This window comes from Lytechinus variegatus, chromosome 2 (assembly GCF_018143015.1).
Source record: "Lytechinus variegatus isolate NC3 chromosome 2, Lvar_3.0, whole genome shotgun sequence".
Classification (NCBI taxonomy): Eukaryota; Metazoa; Echinodermata; class Echinoidea; order Temnopleuroida; family Toxopneustidae; genus Lytechinus; species Lytechinus variegatus.
The window spans coordinates 22,961,955-22,983,191 of record NC_054741.1 but is presented as its reverse complement, the minus strand read 5'-3'; the positions used below and the strand labels follow the sequence as shown (position 1 = coordinate 22,983,191).

Sequence of the window (21,237 nt, the reverse complement as noted above, 5' to 3'; positions counted from 1 at the left end):
ACGACCTAGAATCTCGGCATTTTACAAATCTACAAGCGAGCGCTAGGCGCGAGCTTAAACTATTTGATATTTCGATCTGAAAACAAGAGTCAATTTCAACTATATATTTCAAGCACTTTGTAGGAAAATTGTGAGGTGGATATGGATCACACTTAATAAAGAGCTGATATTTGTCATTATTATTTGAGTTTTGACATAGGATAAGGACATCCTTAGGACAAGTCATATGAAAATGATGACTATCTTCCTATTCCTCTTGCTAAGCGCGAGATGAAACAAAAGGGACAATTTAATCATTAAATTGATATATTTTTTTGCAGGAGTTTCTGCATTTATTGTAAAGTCAAAATAAATTTTATAATACATAAAACATAATCGTAATATGATATGAAAGTACATTGTAAGGTGACAGATTTATAGTAGTATCATAACCAAATTTAGACATATTAAAGGATAAGACAAAGTAATGAAGAAAAAAATGCAATGGCAAACTATATAAGCAAAAAGTGCTTGAGCAATAGCAGCCAAAGGGGGAAAGCGCTACATGGAAACCTAATATTTTATAGGTCCGGGTCTGGAAGAAAATTATATCTTACTTTATTAATGCATAATGCGGGCGGGAAATCTGATGATATTATGGCCTGAAACCTGGACATTTCAAGCATTTTTGTAATTAGGAATAGAATGCATCAGTTAAAACATTTTTAACCATCAATGCGAGCGCAAATCGCGAGCCAAATTCTTTGATAAACTGTCATGAAAATCAATATTGAGACATACATAAATCGCCAATCAAAATGCGAGTAGCACTATCTGCTACGTTTTGACAATCAGACTTGAAAAGGGATATTTTCAAACTAAATAATAGATACTGAAGAAATCGAATTTTGCAAGCGCTCAGTAGAGTAGAAAATGTCAATATTCAGACCATAAAGCTGTAACTTTTACAGATCACACAAAATAATGAAAGTTCTATTTCTGAGGTGAAATGTATAATGTATATTGACTTCCAAACATGATATTTAAGCTCCATATTGAAAAATCACCCAACAGGCAATGCGAGCGCGGAGCGCGAGCGGAATTTTTATATAGTGACATGAAAGATTCTTTTTATTTTCCAAGTTTTCCCCTCATCTTATTTTATTCACTCGGCATGGAAAATTTGACAAGCAAAAAAAAGAAAGGTTTTCACCAAAAAATGTAAGGTAATTTAGTCCAAAATACATGTATTATTTCGAATGTGAATGTTGCATTTTTCTCCATCATCATAGACCAAAAATAGTAGGGGGGACATTTGATATTGTGTTCCCCCTACTATTTTGGTAGGGGGACACGTCCCCCCTGGGATTTCCGCCCATGTCTTTGAAGTGGTAGTCCTAATAGTCACTTCTTAGCTTTATTCTTATAAATCAACATAAATATAATCTCATAAGCCTCATTCAATTTTTTTTGTCCTAAAATTTGAACATTCTGGGCAATGTTTGTGATCCTGAACAATATGTGTATGCAACTAAATAATTACTGCGAGCGCGAGCAGACATTTTAATATACGTTTTGATCTGATGAAAAAACAAAGGGATCTTGTAAGGACTGCTTGTAGTTAGCCACGAAGACGTTACGTATTTCAACAATCAAATAATGCGAGCGAAAAAATTTCATATAGTGACATGAAATATTTTTTATTCTAGTTAAGTCTTCCCCTCAACTTTTGTCTTCCTCCTATGATTCCCCTTCTTTTTCTCCTCTCTTTTCCCTTCTTTTTCTTTTTTTTTCTTCCCCCTTTTTTTTGCTCCGTCAATAGGGGGGGGGGGGCGGCCTCGGCCCCCAATGAACCTGCTTATATGCATTACATGTATGTCATAACTGCAGCATTTTCCCAGTAATTGCAGTAATGGCAAGAATAAATGTAACACAATGCTTGTAATGTTTAATCTATCAGCATACATGTGTGAGTAGGCAAGTGAAAATGGATATTTCGATGGAGGCACATTTCCCATTCCATTTGCACTTACATTGGTGGAAATACATTGCACTTTGGTAATAAACTATGAAAAAAAACGAACCTGTGGCGATGAGGATAGGCAAATGCAAAAGCAGAAATTCAGAAGATCAATCTAATGATTTTGATTTTAAAATTATTTACATGAAGCAGTCGTAAGTGCCGAAAACATTTCTTCTGAATAAAAGCTTCACAGGGTCGAATGTGATCCAAAACGGACCATGTTTTGAAATAATGCATCATACGTGTCATAACAGACTAATATCACGTGATGTACCCCACATCACCCCAAGAAATCCTAACATTTCATCCCCGATCTCCACTTCATCATTGAGTTTTACGTTTGCTCTCATAACGGGGTCCAGTTTCATAAAGTTTAATACTAACAAATGCACATTTTCTAACAAACGTACTGTCAGCCACCTGCTGTCAGCTAACCAGATTGAAGGATTTCAGTAGCTTTTAAATGCTACTGCAAATTGCTTGTTATAAAAAGTTTCATGAAACGGGCCCCAGATCTATCATGAACGAACTTTCTTTTGTACAGGGCAGGAAAGGGTTCGTCTGACCCTCGATAAGCGAGGTCATCGGAGCAGACGATCATCTTTGCCAGAGAATGCTTGGACAAGAATATCGATTATATTCTGGCGCGCATAACAATTATGATCCCCCGATATGGGTACGTCTGCTTTGTTCCTACTTCAATAGATGGGCACCCGAGTTGGAGTTACGTTTCTGGCTACTTTCCAAAATATTTCAGATGTACAATGAACTTTTTAAAAAGTCTTTCACACAAGCGACGTCTTCAATCACCATGAAAATTGTCTCTTTTTTTTAATCATATTCTATTTTTTATTCCATTTTTTATTATCAAACATTCCATTAATCTACACATACATTGATTAACTGAAAAGTGATGAGTTGTGAAAATTCAGGGTGGTAAAGGTTGATGGCAAGCTTTCAACCCCCCAAAATCACATTTTGAAAATGTTCACGTTGTCAAGCATTGCAAAATATGATTGGACTTCATACAAGTTTCTGCCAATTTTCCGTTTTTCTGTATAGGATATTGTTCAAAGATATGTGACTATTATGATACGTGGTGACCTTAGATGTAGTGAACCTATAACCTATCAAGATCTAGGACATTGTAAGGAATACCGGGCCAAGCCCCCACCATACCCACTCCGGCCTATAAACAAGGATATATCGTTGTCTCAAATGTTCAGAGGCTTTATAAGTAATGCATGTTTGACCCTCTCCCTAATCTCCCCCCCCCCCCCTCCTCCTTCCAACCGTCTCATACCACACAAAAATCTGAATTTATTCCACATTTACTTTGTCTAAAGTTTCGCTTGATTATTTTTTTTCTTTTGATTTTGGTTACGTTTGATAATATTGTAACGGTATGAAGAATTTGTCATTGCAAGTGATGCCTTGACCGAGAACTACACACAGTTATCGACCCCATGCCAAGCCCCCTTCATCCCCACATAGCATGAATATATTAACACATTATTTTTGTAGTAGTTGGCCCGTGTTCAAGTGCGTCACTGTAACGACACGAGGTGATATTACATACACACGGGATTCCCATCTATTGCACTTGTATCACATGTAAGTAGTTATCTCATCGAATTTGTTTATAACGAGCACGACACAGACCTATATTTTTATAGATTAAGGCAAACATAAGGATGCCTGGAGGATCGACATCCATTTGTTTAAAAGGTAGACAAGAATCACAAAAAAGACCGATATATTATAAGTATCATCTTGAGCATCAAAATATATTTCATCTTTCTTTTGATGAATTTTTGATATGCGTTTATTAGCCACACTTTGCTTTTCAATTTTAAAATTGACAGAAACTTAAAGGTCAAGTCCACCTCAGAAAAATGTTAAATTGAATCAATAGAGAAAAATCAGACAAGCACAATGCTGAAAATTTCATCAAAATCGGATGTTAAATAAGAAAGTTATGACATTTCAAAGTTTCGCTTATTTTCAACAAAATAGTTATATGAACAAGCCAGTTACATCTAAATGAGAAAGTCGATGATGTCACTCACACACTATTTCTTTTGTTTTTTATTGTTTGAATTATACAATATTTAAATTTTTACGAATTTGACAATTAGGACCTCGTTGCCTGAAAAACAAAATGTTAAAATAATGGAATTCCACGTGATTAGGGAGGAATGAAACTTCATTTTACATGACAATGACGAGAAAATCCAAATGTTTCATATTTCATATAATAAAATACAAAAGAAATAGTGAGTGAGTGATGTCATCAACTCTCTCATTTGGATGTAACTGGCTCGTTCATATAACTATTTTGTTGAAAATAAGCGAAACTTTAAAATGCCATAACTTTCTTATTTTACATCCGATTTTGATGAAATTTTACAGTGTTGTACTTGTTGAATTTTTGTCTTTTTATTCAAATCAAGTTTTTGTTGGGGTGGACTTGTCCTTTAATAAATTATCTTTTACATCCACAAATTCTCATCTGGGTATACTGATTATACTCAATGTTACGGCCAAGGTGGTACAATAACCTTTTTAAAAAATTATTTTCCATACAAGCACGATAATTTTTTTTTACCAGAATGTCATTCGTTTCTATGCGAACGTCAAAAGTCATGTAAACAATCGACATGAAAAGTTCGATGAACCAACCGGTCCCCCGATGCTCGTATTGCAATTAAAGACGGTAAAGAGAATTAAAGAAAATACTAAGTCATTTGTATGAATGTTTAGGTCTTAATCGTAATAGTACGTACATAATGTGTACTCACTCCCTTCGCAAAAAAAGAACTTTTGAAGGTTATTCTTCATAATTTAGATTCAGGGTCAATTATCGAGGTCATTTCTCGTGGTAACGTCCCCGTGGAACAATAGCATGGATGAGCTCAGTGTGGGGAAATTGAATTAGATGATCGCGAGGCATCACGCAACAAATGTTTCCAACATCTCAGCAAAAAAAAAAAAAACAGGCACTCAAGCATGATCCATATGCCTCAGACAGACATAACTAAAAAACCGGTCTATACCAGAACTTTCCGGATAAGATTGCCCTACCGCTTTTTTATCTTGTTAGTTTCTTCCAATGAACTTGAATTCCACTTTGCGATCACGTTTATAAACATATTTAATCTCGAGTTTCATGAAAAATATATCACATGAACATCGTCTGGGTGCAAGATTTAGTAGATGGTCTCAGTATAAGTTTCAAAAACACAAATTTTCTAGTATAAAAACAGGCATGAGTTGTCAGATAATATTTTGCAAACGTTATCTTTACTCAAATATCTTCCATATTCCATGACCTCGGTTTAAAAAAAAATGCTTTCTTGCTGAAGGATGTAGACCAGGCGAATTTCAAACCTTAAAGCATTATTGTCTTTGTAAACAGCATCTAATTATTTCATTTATATTGTCGATTTTTTTTATCAAACGAGTTCAGACTCATCGGAAAACTACATTTCCGAACAAAAACTAGTGACAGTGTCAAAACTTTTTTTGTAGCAAGAAAACATTACCAGAGGATAAACAGACGTTACTAAAATAAAGTAGTTTTGACTTCCGTATATGCTTAAACCTTTGGTAAACCTTCTTTTACAACCGGAGAACAATTAATTTCCGTGAGTGTAAATGCAATTAATTCTGTGAAAACTACACAAGTGAAAACAATCGCTATCGGGGAATTCTACAGAGATTTCCTTAAAGACATTTTCGTTGCTGCAGAATCGTCTAAAAGCCGCATTCTCTCATTCACATGGTTTCAGGAATAGACACATGTTTAAATTCTCAAGGCCACTTATCAGAACACGTGCAATTAGCCCATTAATGGTTTCTAAACAAGATTGTGATAAGCTTATCATTTCGGTCAACTCGTGATCTGATTTTACACTATGATATAAAATATTTCCAGCGACTTTTTTTCTCGGTATACAACTGAAATAGATCAGCTGGAATACCGGTATATTTAATGACAGAATTATATATTTTAAAAAACCGTTTATTCTCAGCAGAATTAGGAAGGAATTGGACGTTTCGGGAACTGTATCTTCCCGTCACATAACCTTCCCTTTCGACACCGAATCCGACGTCGTATTTCTCATTCATTTTAAATTCCTAGGCCGATAATAATTCTGATTATTTTTCAGTTTTACTTTTATAAATGTGATCAATGGACTTCTTTTAGAAATGTAGTAAAACATTTAGGTCTATATTTCAATGATTCAGTTTTGGGATTTTTTCAACTACTATATTAAGTTGTTCGGAACCTTTATCTATTAATGTATAATTGTCCTAACCTTTCTTGTACCTACCTGCGGCGATACGAAAATTCCCGAGCCTATGATGATGCCGACCACCATGGCTATACAACCAAAGATTCCGACTTTCCTCTTGAGGACAACCTCTGGTTCTCCTCCTTCTCGAATGTCCGTCATGGTCTGATTCGGTGTTTCCGAAGAGGCTGCAGGAGGTACATCTCCACCGGGACCCGTATCCGCTTGGTCTGCGGAGGTGCTGTCTGGAGCCATTGCACTTCTCGCTGTGGATATCGACGTGAAGGGTTTTCAAGGTGTTTTGTGAGTCACGGTTCGAGTCCGAAAAGCTTGATGACAGCGCTTCAGCTCAGCTGAATACGAGTATATGCTCGGGAATATGATCTATACCGATGCCTGCCTGTAGAAATGAGAGAATGATACACGAATCAATAAATAAACATGATCGAGTCACATGAAAAAAAAAATTGAACAACCCGATTGACTAACCGCCATGGATCGACTAGCAGTATGGCCAACTCTTTGATTACTAGATCGCGCATGTGTATGCTGAATACACATGCACATAATGTAGGCAGGACATAATGCCCTGGTTCATCGGCTCTCTGATCAAGATAGGGTCGACCCAATATAAGTCTACAACGAACGAAAATCAAAATCGGATTTACCAAATTAAAGGTCTTTTGACCACGTGTGTATAAAGGATAGGAACAGCTTTTACTTCCAACTCCCTGCTCATCAAAGCAAACGGCGTTGATTACGAATAAGAACTTCACACATGCTGGTGCATGGGAGTAGTACCCAAGTCCCAAGGAGTTGATAACATGAGGGAAAAACTGCAGAGCCTTGTCAGAGATGATATGTCATCGGGAATGAAAGAATATTCCTGGAACATCCATGCATATAGGCTGATCTTCTACCAGACATACTACACTGTACAGAACATACCGCGAGAGATAATTCCAAGGATAATTCACTCTCTCTCTCTATACGAGGCCAGACAGGTCACGCAGCGGGCATCTACGGCAGCACTGTTCCCACGTGTTATTTGGTCAACTACTACATGTACTACCCATTGTATACGCGAACTACTGACCAAACAGTGTTCAATTGAAGGTCATCTTGTTATAATTCGCTATGAATTCGGACAAAACAGTCATGTGTAACGGTATATCCTACATTTAGGAAATATGTGTTCTTCCAGTGTGGTACAAGTTGTAACAAATTCGAAAATGACTCGAGAATCTTGAGTAAATCTACGAAGTGAAGTACAACACCTGAGATAATACACATGTCTTCCTGGATATTTAGCAATGAGAATCGGAAACAAAACCAACTACCAAGTGCCACCATGTACAGTATGCCAGCTCTATGCAAAAAGCGACAAAATTAAAATAACAAAATTAATTAAATATTAATAGGGCCGCGTCCACTCCCCTATCTTCTCCTTTTGATCTTCTTCTCCCCCTCACGTCCACGCCATAACATATTGGTTACATGTCATCAGACATAGCACAGGCAAATCATTATGAATACAGCAATGTGTGCAGATTTGCCTATTATTACAAACTTAAATATATTTCTGAGTTCAGACTGATTTAGACATGAAAGTGTGACTTCTATATTTCTAAGCACAATTTGTAATGAACAGGGTGCGTACTTTCGAGCGCGAGCTGAAATTTTCGAAATACCCGTCAATTTAATGACAATTTTGTAGGAGGAATTCATAGAAAGGATTCTTATCTAATTATCCAATCATTTTTTCTGTACTCAGACCTGAACATGGGACGTTTCTACGTTTTTCTTTTTTTTTAAGATTATCAGGGTGCATATCTTACTATTCAAATTAATGGAGACTTGACGGCGCGAGAAGATAATCATATAGTGTTTACACATAATATATTAATTTAACACGGGATATATATTTTTTAAGCGCAATTAACTTAACCGGAAATTTGCAGAATGTGAGCGCGAAGCGCGATCGGAATTTAGTGACCTATTTTCATCTTCTGGCTCTTCCCCTCTCCTTATGTTATTAACTTACCTTAATATCCTAATATCTTTTCACACCTTTTTTTTCTCTTATCTCTCCTTTGCGCTGCTTGTATCATGTTTACAATGGGTGGGTGTCGCCTTTTCGTCCTTACCCCCCCCCCCCCCTCAATACGTGTAGGATTTTATCAAGTCTATAGGTTTTATGAAATGAACTCTCATGATACACAATCCCACAACTTCTTGATGGGTTCTTCGAACCTGGTGGAAACATTCAAGAGATCAATTCAATTTGAGGGCAAAGGTGAAACAGCCAAGTCTCCAAGTAAAACTGGAAGAAAGAAAGCCTGATGATGACTTGAACAGCTGACCAAAGTCATTACCATGCAGGTAACGTAACCACCGTGCCTAAATCGTACCCATGTCAGTTCCACAGCTCCTTCAAGTTTCACTACATGCAGGATATAACCATGGCTATAAAGGGTTTGTAAATTCATGATATAATTAGGACCTAATTAAAGGGATGCTCCGGGATGAATATATTTATATCTAAATAAATAAGAGTAAAATTCCCAAAGCAAAATGCTGAAAATTTGATTAAATTGGATAACAATTAACAAATAACGAAGTTATTTAATTTTAAAGATTTAAATTGTTCTGCATGGTGATGTCTCATGAATATTCATTAGGTAGGCTGATGTCACATCCCAACTTTCCTTTTTCTTATGTAATTACATGAAATGATGTTTCATGTTTTCATACATGTATGTGTAAATGACGCGTCTCCATGTATTATGATGAAATAAGTTGCGGTAATATCTAACCAATGCACTTTTCATTTTTCAATCCAATTGTTTTAGTTCTTGGTAAGAAAATTTTGAATAAACCTAAAATACAAAAGAACAAGCGGGGATATGACATAATCAGCCCATCTAATGAATATTAATAAAGAAATGCCTAGAACTGTTTTACCGGAATGGTGCAAATCTTTATAATTCCATAACTTCGTTATTTGTCAATATCCGATTTTGATAAAAAAAAATTAAGCATTTTGCTTTGTGAATTTTACTCTATTTATTGAGATATAACTATCTCCAGCCTGGACCATCCCTTTAACACTATTTTTAGTGTTATGTTTAAACTCTAGTCTAGGAAGTGATTTTAACCCATCAGGGTGTGATCCTCTGGGGACACAAAATGGTGTCGGTTTCCTGGGGAGCGTTTCATGAAAGAACTTGTCGGACGTTTTATCCGACAAGTCCCCTTTTTTCCGACAGTTACCATAGTAATGGTGCTTCTCAGCCAATCAGATTCAAGGAGAGATGTCAGATCTGACAACTTGTCGGACATAAACGTTGATGAACGCTCCCCAGCAGGTTTTTACAACTGTACTTTCTTGGGATATTTCTAGGGGGGTCCGACCGTTTCAGTAAGAACTTATGTTGCAGTTGAAATTTGTTGGCTTTCCGCAAGGTAGCATGTTTCTGACTGGGTTAGAAGTCTCAAACTGTACGTGTATGTGTCCTCTTTAGATCAGTTAGAGGATACACACAAAGAAAATTCACAAAAGTGATGATTGTAGACAAATTATATATGAATGGAAAGGTCTTGTCTTTTTATACACAAATATGTCACTAAAAAGTCTTACAGATGTTGTGGAAATGCAAGAAATGAAATTAATAGAGACCCTTCTCAGCCCCCCAGCCGCCCCCAGGCAGACATTCACGCGATCGAAAACAGTCGAGAATAATGACGTCACATGATCGACTACACACTATCTCTCTGTGCATAATACACTGATGATACACCTTCCTGGTCTCTATTTTTCTTCGAATTTACCGTTTTCTTCATGTGTTGTGATATCCGATTTCGACATCTTCAGACTATAAGAGAACCAGAACTGTGTTACTTTGTCCATTTTTATTGAATTATGAACTGGAAAGACCGATTTTGTCCACTCGACAGTCTTCGTTGTGTTGCTCTGATTCCAAATCCAAGCTGTACGGTCCCATTCACTTGCTGCCGATGCAGGTTACGCTGTTTGATCCAGTCAAAAGTCAACTCAAGGTAAGCATGTTTGGAAACTGTAGTCTGTACTTGTTCTGACGATGCATTCAGGTCAGATGACAGATACAGATCTGATATAATTTTAGAATCATGCATTTTGGCATGACTACTATTAAAATTAAAAAGTCTTTATTTTAGAAATAATGTTTTTGCACAATTCCAGCAGATTTTTCTTCACAAAGACTTCAGTCAGATTTCTAAATAAACTGGTCAGGACTCAGGCGATTAAATTATTTAGGAGCACTGGCATGGACCATGGCTGAAAATATGCTGTTTCAGAGGAATGTTTGGCATTATCGTAGTTTTTGTCACCAGTCCATTCACTGCCGTTTATTTCGTCAACGGCGGTGATCCACTCCCATTGACTTTGTACGCAACGAGCGCACAAACACCAAATTTCACGATAAGGCCGAATGTTTTCACGATAAGGCCAAATGTTTAAGTTTTTATTATACACAGGTCTAGTACCCAATGCGTTTATGCTCAGGAGGGCCCTGTATCGTATACATCCAGATACACAGAATTATATCACCATAATGCCGATGTCATGAAGCAAGACAAATTTTCAGCAGTGGTTACCCTGATCATGCTGATTCCTGGCCAAAACTAGAGTCTGGTGTTTCTTTCTGATTAGAGTGCTTCTACATATGAATGCGTAGTGCCTTCAACATAAAACAATGAAGATAAATGCACTCTTTGTAATGACACAGAGTACCGTACCTCAAGTGATTCACTACCGCTAAGCGGTAAGTAGAGTGGGGCCTACACAAACATCACTTGAGCGTTGAGGTAGAGCACCAGTGTTCTGAGTGGAATTTTTCAGGTGTCTAAACCTACTATTATTTGTTGTTGACCGGGAATTACATGCCACCGCACGTTGTCAATCATCAAGATAATGAAATTCATACTTTGATTTGATTATTTAAATTATTTCTTTATTTTTTCTCTCTTCTACACACAGATCTGCACACTTGCTGACTCTGGTGACTTCTGGTCTCTGCTCGCTACTTCAATCTGGGAGATTCCATCATGTCCTCTTACTGATTTGGATATAGCCATTTTTTTCTTCACTCTTTCCAGGAGCTACGGTGCAAGTTTTGGACTGATAATGATGCAACAGAAAATTTATCTTTATCGATCTTGGAAACGATTTTGAGCACAGTTTTGGAGAGAACTAAAAAAATTGACTTGGACAGGAATACAGCTTGTCGAAAATAAGAACACACAACTTAAAACGAAAAAAACAATTTTAATGTTATTAGGGCATTTTGCAAGAAATTTTCTAATCAATCACACGTCCCAAATCAAGGGTAAGTCCTTTGATTAAAGACAAACATGTACATGTAGTTGAACTGCTATTGCAACTCGACCTTATTACGCTTGAATTTGAATTTAAGACTTACGCTTGATTTGCAATGGAACATAAGTTTCTTGCAGTGCCCCATATTTGTGTTTTGTTATCAGATATATAACATGCTGATTTTTCTCGAAAGGTATAATATATTTGTCCTTTTAAACGGTATTTGAATATGGGTACGCCTATTTGTTTTCCACAATATTTATTGCATGTACATGTATGAACAGAAGTGAAATATTTATTGTGAAGCACTGAATGTTGTGTGCTGTTGTGTGATGGTTCATCATTTTTTTTGTTCTAAGACTGTAAGCCTGGTGGGTGTGAGGAAGTGGCCTGGATGAAAGAAAAGTGAACATGTGCCCAATTACAGATTTGCATATTTTAAGACAATTTTGTTTCTGGATAAATATTGCTATGCATTCCCTACATTAAGAGTAAAGGAGAAGTCCACACAATCAAAAATTCATTTGAATTTAAAGAAAAATAAGATATTGCAGGAAATTTCATAAAAACTTTGATTCAAATTTATATAATTACTACTCTAACATTGAGAAATTTTGCCTAATTTATAAAACGATGATATGCTCATCTGTGTCGATGTGCAAATTACACTAACCGTTATGTCACACGCACTAAGTTCTTTTGTATTTTGTTGTTTGATATATTTACATGACATGTAGATTTGATATTTAATTTTCTATTTATTTTCTGAAAAATTTTCAGAGGGATTTTAATTCCTCCAAATAACATTTAGAGTTACAGTTCCGTAAATGTAACCTATTGTGTTCGGATGAAGAAATTCCTATACTCAAATCTGCAAAGAATTAAAAAACAAAATGCCACAAAAAAATTAGAAACGAATGTGATGTGAGTGACAACACTAATTTGCATATCATTGTTTTGTGACTGTTTTGAGTAAAAACAGCAAGGGAAATTACTCTATTCAAATAATTTTTAGTTGATGTGGACTTGACTTTTAACTCATCCTGTACCCCTCCCATCCCAAATAAGAGTAGAATCTAATCAAGAACTTGAAAATCAAAAGCAGCAATTAAATAAGATTTGATAAATACAGGTCTGAATGGGATTTCACAAGAAAAAAAAGCTGGGTAGGGACGAGAAGGAATAAAAAAAAATAACCAAGTTAATCCGAGTTTTGAACCAGGGTCCTCGCACACGACAAAACAATGGCCAACACGTTTGGCCACAGACCATTCCCTACATTATGGTGGGCTTTTAAGATATATGAAACAAAGTCCGCTCGCCGCTGTGGGCTAATCATGTTTCGGCAATTCAACTGCAATTTCAATCATTTCGCGATGGATATTGCCATGTTATTTTGTGGTTCCTGACTTTGTTACGTAATGAAATTTCATAATTTTTTTCAGTCGTGACGAAGAATGTCTATGCTTTATATTGATTATAATATCAATTTGTCGCAAGTGTGATTTCTAAGTGAAAATATGCTTTGTTTATTCAAATATATTTCTTGAAAAAAAAATCATTTTTTCTAAGCTAAATATCGGTTACCAAAATACGTTAAATGTTCACTTTATTTCACTGTTCAGTAAATTCAAACTTTTATCTATATAACAAGACCAATCTTGTGAGGAATAAACAATTCTAAGAGCAAAAAACGCTGATTGGAAAGATCGTCTTCAATGGGCTGCTGTCAGCTCAGCTGCTCACGCTCATTGTGTGACGTCACTCAGCTGGAGCTCGCAAGAGGACCGATGGAAGGCAGAAATATGGCATGAAAATAAATCATTTTTGAGAGCTGATTTCTGCAAACTCTAATGACTATTTTGAAAAGTGAAGTTATATATCTGATTAGTAATACTTCCCCTTTACAATGATGACCACAAAAAGGCATTATAAAATACTTTGGATTCTTCGGGTGTCTCCTTTAAGTGCCTTTTAGCATGTTTAGTAACAAAGCAATATCCCGTTCGATTTCCGAAATAAACGCGCTGTTAAAACAGATGAGATCGTTTTAGAAAGCAGAAAGTTGTTATCGTCTAAACATCCATCGACTTGTGCAATAAACTTTATGAGCATATGATTATTTTGATGAGGTGAAACGAGTGTTTTCCGAAAAATAAAAACCTGAATGAAAACGACATCCAGCCTTTATTGAAATGCCCTTGTATACAGTGACTTTCACGAGTCATGGTCAGTGACGCCGCCAGAATATTTTTAAAGGGAGTGATACGAATTACAGAAGTCGTCATACCCCCCCCCCAAAAGGTGAATATAGTAATTCATAAATTTATACCTACAGATAACACGACTCATATCCATCTTTTTGAAAGATTTCTTTCTTCCTTTTTCTTTTACACTATCCTCTCCCTTTCCCCTCATTTTTTTTCGCTATATACTATACTATAATATTGAAGGCATGCAGTTGCCCTTTGCATGGGCTGTGCATCTCCTATCGCACCGCCCATGATCACGATCTAGAACATCTATTGTAAGACTTTTGCAACCATTCAATTGTTTCATTTTTTTCTTTCGATGTTTATCAGTAATATCTCAGTCACATTTCTCCTACGACCGTCGTATGGCGAGTCGAAAACAGCCGTTTTAACATATTTTTTATACCAGCTACATAAATGAAATTAGATAAAACATCCGTTTTCGACTCGCCACGGCGGCCGTAGAGAAAATGTGACTGAGGTATAATGCGTGTGAAAAACACTTCAGCGCACCAAAACCTTTCATAGTTCCCGCCAAATCCTTAGACCTGCGCGCGCTGGAGTTTTGAGCTTATGCAATACCATCATCGATGGCATTGGCATCTATTGTCTACGAGTGGATTTGTTCTGTCAATCTTTCTTATTGTACTTTCAATATGCGAATGTGAGGAAGTAATTCCTCCCACAATTGACATCGTGTATTGTACATTTCAATGGTAGATAGATCACTGCACTTTTCACAATTAACGACTCGTTTAACAATCAATGGTGAAAGAGCACCCAAGATCCGTGGATAGACATGCATTGATGAACATAGTTTAATACCAGCCTGGAATCTATACATGTCCACACCAGGGAAGTGTTAAACACCAATTTTGTTTTGGACTAACATCAGATAGAGCCTGTGTTTGTATGTTTATACAACACCAATTAGAATTAAAGCAGATCGGTTTGATTCCAAACTGGTGTTGATTCAATACTTCTCTGGTGTGGACATATATAGATTCCGGTCTGGTGTTAAATCAACACTGGAGTTTTTGCAGTGTACGGTGTAGGGCCTACATAATTTCATTTAGCTTTACACGTTTACATGAAAAGTTAAGTGTTGAATATTACACAACGTATAAGCATGATAAGTGGGTTTTATATGTGGGCAGGAAGGTGGTTTAACTCTGTAGTTGGATGATATCATTTAGATAATAATTCTCTAACAGACTATTGCAAGAGATTAGCCTAGGGATCGGAATGGTTTACTTTCCTCAAACCATGGAATCTGCATTTGCATTATGAAATATAAAATATTTAAAAAGGATTCTAACATGGCAAAAGAAAGGAGATTTTTTTAGATTAATTCTAAGTATAATACACTTTTGAAATAAACCGCAATGCGTTTTGTACGGAGGTCGGAATCATTTTGTAATATGATTTTGCTCAACCCGCAAAATTTAAATCACATAGAGAATCACCTTATTCATTATTTATAGCCAATATGTCTATAATTAAGTAAGCCAATATTGTCAATTATTTGATGAAATTATATTTTTTTCGGAATACATTCATCCATAATTCATTATCATGTTATTAATGTCCAATATGATCTAATTTCCTTGGAATACACATGGTCTATATTTTACTGTCATTTTAATTTCATTAAAGTAGACCATATGGTTTAATTGCAAGGGAGTATACACCCGAGTAGACGAGATGAGTTAACCTATTTTTCTTTAGTGCTTTAACTGTACCTACATGTACTCCTCCCCCCCCCCCCCCCCCGGTGTCGATTTGTGTTGTGAATCTATTGTTCAAGGAGGACGATGATGATCAATTGTTTCACCCCCCCCCCCCTTGAATAGTATAACGTCACGGATCGACGCCATTGTCCCCCCCCCCCCCCATTCCCCCAAACCACTGTTAAAGTTACCTCTTGGGTAATTTTGGCCAAATGACCTTTCATTTCTTTCATTATGATAGACAGATTTCAATGCAATATATTGTGTAAGCATGCCTTTAATACATAGCAGAATGCAGAAATTGCATAGACCAAGGGAGCGTTTCATCAACATTTTTGTCCGACAAGTTGTCAGACCTGACAACTTTCCCTGATTCTGATTGGCTGAGAGGCACTGTTACTATGGTAACTGTCGGATAAAACAGGACTTGTCGGATAAAATCCTTTCATGAAACGCTCCACAGGTGACTAAAATAGCACACAACTCTATAAAGGTATTTGGTGCATTTTTGCTATCCATGCTGTGAAATACCAGTCGCTAATGGACGCATTTTCAGGATCTTATGAAAATCCCATTTCAAAAGAATGTATGAATAGTCCAGTCATCAAAGTTAGTGCTTATCTCATAAAATATCATGTAACTTCAATACAAATGACATTCTTCCGATCATGCGCAGAATGTAACTCCGAATTGCCTTTTTTTCTGCCCAGACAGAAAGTACACAGAGACGTGGACATACCAATCCAAGTTCATAGTACATCATTTACCAGCGCTCCACCACAGTTCTGGCATCTTGCCAAACAATGGATTGCCTCCATCTAATCTGTATGTGAGATGGATACTGGCTGACAATATGCGTCATGCATTAGTTATCCCCCTCTTTCTGATAAAGGTACCGGTAACTTCTGCAACAAATGATGCACAAACCAATGTTATCGTGGTCGATGCATACATAATTTACAACTTCATGTGAGATTTTCTCCAAATTTTTGGATCAAGTCGATTCCAATCACATTGAAGTTACATTGTACAGTGTATACACGAAGGAATGGAAAATTAACGTTGCTTTATATTTCTTCATCCTTGCATACAAAGGCTACAATGTATGTAAGTAATGGACAGTTCAAGCTATAGCCCCTTGACCCCCGGTCAACTTGTCAAGTATGCTAAACTCGTGCAAGAATTTTTTTTGGGGGGAGGGGGGCTACTTTTCATAACTTACTGCATCTGCTAGGTAAGCTTTAACATTGCAAGGAATGTAAATTTCCTGGGCTCCTTTTTTTAGGTTTCCAAGGCACTGTGACCATTTCTCAAACTGGGCCCAGCCCCGTGTAATTTTTCCCTAGCTAAACTACAGCATAAGTACTAGTATTGTATTCCCTATCTATCAAAAGAAAGATATGTGTTGAAGGGGGTGTGTAAACGTGTCTCCTAACATTAATTTCATTTCCCATGCAAATGAGAAAGATGACTTTGATAGTTAAAGTATGGATGTCATTAACTATTAATTAGTTAATGACATCTATACATTAAGGTACACTTAAACTAAAGCGCATCTGTGTTGCTTGCTTACAAGCATTCATGCTTTCTTAGCAATCAGGTAAAAAAAATCTCCACCAATCCACATGTAGATCTAACTAGCCAATAGAGTCACTAGCCCATTCACACATGTATGTATTTGGTAATTAGTAAACACACTATAATCACTGTAGAGTGATTTGGCTCAAATTTAAAATGATCGTGATTTAATATCATTTTGCTTATTTGCTTATTCACAGATAAAGTTAGACCTCTAGATCTATTTGTGGAATACATGTACACACAATTATAGAAATCAAGAACATGTTGCTTTCTTACACCTTAAAATAAAAAACTCTCAGTTTGATGTCAGTACTCAGTAGACTACATTTGCTATCAACCATATTTTCGAACATATGTATCATCTCTGTTTTTCTCTGTTGATAGTTGGAGAATTTGACTTGACCTTGTCTTACTGTCTCCTCACTGTAGCCATTGATGCATTGATTTTCTTTTTTTTTTTCTTTTCTTACTGTACTTTCATTTGTTAATTTCATCTGAATGCGTAGCATCTATGGTCATGCATACAGTGTAGTGTAACTGAATAATACAGTACTAATACTGTCGTGAACATCTACATGTAGCATACGGTAATCACAAATTCGACAACGGATGCAGCATCGGCCATGGCATTAACCGTAGCATCATAGGCATTCCTGGCTCCATTTTTTACTGCATGATGCATCACCACTCTCAGCTCAGTCATGCAGTCCACAATGTGGTTGGACTATTTGGAGGTACATGTAGACCAAGAGCTCCGACTGAAAACTTTATTTTACTTTCTCCACTGACATGACTGAAGTTTAAGTTAGACTTATCATGTCAAAAGTAAACCATGTTCTTGATTGTTAATATTCTACCACTTCTATTTTATCAGGGATCGGCCTTGAAATGCAGATCTAACGTTACTTAGATCTACCCTTATATCAAATGATTCAGGACAGCAAGGCTGCAGGACAGGGAAGACATGAAAAACACAATTAAAAACATGGTCATGAAAAACAAGTTTAATGATCTTCTTACATCTAGCTAGGCATAGATCTAATTCTAGGCAAGATCTTATAGATCTAGATATTGACCTCTAGAATTTACAAAGCACCAGCCAAGCCAAAACCTCAAACATGGTCTAGGATGGATTAATTTATATCTCAATAAAAAGAGTAAAATTCACGAAACAAAATGCTGAAAATTTTATCAAAATCAGATAACAAATAACAAAGTTATTGAATTTTTAAGATTTCTACTCCGATGAAACAGTCAGTAGGCATGTCTTAATGATTTTTAGATGGGCTGATGATGACTTGTTCTTTTGTAAAATTGTATTTTATAGGGGGTGCACATGGAACTCTTTCCCATACCAACCAGGATTTGCATACAGTCTATATCTAGATCTGTTTTGTGAAATTAAGTGAAACTTTAAAATGTCATAACTTTATTTTACTTAGGCCTACTGTACTTACTTTATTTTTAGTCAAGTGCACAATGCTGAAAGGCCTAGTAGTGTAGGCGTGTTTTTACATCCTATTTTGATGAAATTTTCCGTGTTATGCTCGTTAAATTTTTGTTCAAATCAACTCTTTACTTTGTTGGGATGGACTTGTCCTTTAACTTAAGTTGACCGAAAGAAACTACATGTAACTTGTTAGATCTACATCAGTGATGTACATGATAGATCCTAGGCACTAGTACTAGTAGTAGTACTAGTAGCCTACATGTAACTAGGCTAATGCAAAAACTTAGAATTGATCTAAATCATTTACGTCTGTCAGTGTCATGTCTGTGTCTATCCGTGTTTAGACTAGAGGAATTAAAACTGAACCACATTATTCTCCTTTCTTCAAATATATGATAATTACAAGCACGTGTGTACAACCAGGGCAGGTGCATATATATACTTCCTTGCAGTATACTCACCGGCCGGCCAAAATATGTAGTGGAAACAATACCGGTTCTTTCCGCTTTCGTTTCGTTCCTCGCTTCTGTAGCACGTGTCGATCTTCAACACTAAATATGGAGTTTTATGACACAATTCATGTGCCAAATACAACACATTTATGCTGGCATGAGCGGAATAACAGAATAATCCAAATCAATACCGGATAAACTACTCCTTTTCTTATCGTCGTTCTTGGACAAATTTTGTTATCAAGCCTTCAGCAGGCAGTTAAGTTTAGCTCGCTGATAAAAATACTACGCATATGGCATGTCAACAATATGTTCCCACAAAAGCGCGCGCCGTAGATTTCATTCCCGGTTTCATTCATTCGTTTAGGTTCCCTGGCTTAGTCCTCAATATTCTTTTTAGGGTGTGATGCTAAATTAAAATTTGTATATTACGTTGTATTTTTAGCTATTTCAAGTCTACATCTTCTTCTGATTTCAAATAAGATTAAATTATTGTAGTTAATTTATTTCAAATACTTATTTACTTTGAAATATATTCTAGATATTCGTAAAACCAAATGCGAGGATAACCCAGTATAACCCTTATCCAAATGGATTCGCCCATCCAACTTCCCGACTGCTAAATTAACGGCGGGATCATTGAGTAATCAACATGCTTGCGACTACGTCACAAAGCAAATACATTACGAGCCAAAATTCCGCTACAATTGCACGTGGTATAATGTTTTGTTCGTATACACACATACGAACATCAATATAATGTAAGTATGTCCATGGTTATACATATTATTTGCCTGCGTATACTGAAGTCAATGACCTTTGATTGAAATACAAAAAAAATCACACACGGCCGGGAGACATAATTTTATAGGTCTTCTATATACAGGTCCTGAAACATAAATTCCTTTCAAACGGGAGACAGTGAGTTTGGTAGCCACTTTATAGGACAGGTTTCAATCACAGGCATTTAGCGGCCACTTTATTCTTTGTTTTTCCAAGGAGCTTAATTTCGGTTTTTCAGTTCAGTTTTAGTTTTATACAACGAAGCAGCAGGCGCGGTTCTATGGGTTCTAGATCAAAATTTTTGGTGGGGATTCTGTGAGCTTGTTAAATTTTCAACGTCGGTTTATTCAATACAATGGAAATGGCCTATGAAGTATGATGGGCAACATTTTGTGTGCCTTAATTGGAGATTACAGGACAAGTCCACCCCAACAAAAATTTTGTTTGAATAGAAACAAATCCTTCAAGCATAACACTGAAAATTTCATCAAAATTAGATGTAAAATAAGATCGAAAGTTATGATTTTTTTTTAAGTTTCGCTTAATTTCACAAAACATTTATATGCACATCCGATCGGTATGCAAATGAGGAGACTGCATGATGACGTCATCCACTCACGATATATTTTGTATTTTATTACATGTATTTGAAATATTCTAATGTTCTCCAAGGATTGATTCCTCCCTGAACATGTGGAATCAGCATTTAGTACTATGGTTCAGTCACTGTTGTTCCTCATTGTCAAATCTGTAAAAGATGGAATGATTGTACAATTCAAACAATAAATAGTGAGTGATGAACATCATTGACTGACCCATTCGCATGTCACCGAGTTGCATGTGCATATCACTGTTTTGTGAAAAATAAGCGAAACGTTTAAAATGCCATAATTTTCTTATTTTACATCCGATTTTGATGAAATTTTCAGCGTTTTGTTAGTTTGATTTTCTCTATTTATTCAAATCAACATTATTCTGGGGTGGACTTGACCTTTAACGTTCTAACCATGCAGCTGGGGCTCGATCCCCGGGCCCATGCACCGGTAATATTATGCATGGGACTGGCTTAGCGACCTAGCCCCCCCAAAATCGCATATTAAAAATACTTGAGAATGATGGTTTTGCTGGTGTTATGATGGTGTTATATGATGTTGATGAGGGAAATTAAGTGACTTCACTTTACGATAACGACTAGAGGACATGAACAATGAACGCATACTCTTTCCAGACTTTTCATTTATTTATGTGGGAGTCAGCCAAAGCAACGAGCGATTTTTTTTTGTTCTTTCGAGTAGATTCTGACAATTAAAACGACACACTCTGCTCAAGC

The 21,237-nt window shown here is 36.3% G+C and overlaps 1 protein-coding gene across 4 annotated transcripts in view; it reads right to left on the bottom strand.

Moving 5' to 3' along the window:
• The window catches only part of LOC121407604 (cystine/glutamate transporter-like), a 46,235-nt gene extending 26,787 nt beyond the window's left edge, over nt 1-19,448 (bottom strand). The window contains exons 1-2 of one of the 4 annotated variants that reach the window (XM_041598757.1): nt 19,134-19,448; nt 6,340-6,700 (exon numbers count right to left, since the gene is read on the bottom strand). In XM_041598757.1, the coding sequence (XP_041454691.1) occupies nt 6,340-6,555 (216 nt within the window). In that variant the 5' untranslated portion in view covers nt 6,556-6,700; nt 19,134-19,448. Of the gene's footprint in view, nt 1-6,339; nt 6,701-6,968; nt 6,989-7,021; nt 7,232-19,133 lie in introns of those variants that run through there. The other 3 variants (XM_041598760.1, XM_041598761.1, XM_041598758.1) reach the window with 3 other exon arrangements.
• Nucleotides 19,449-21,237: the final 1,789 nt, after the last annotated feature.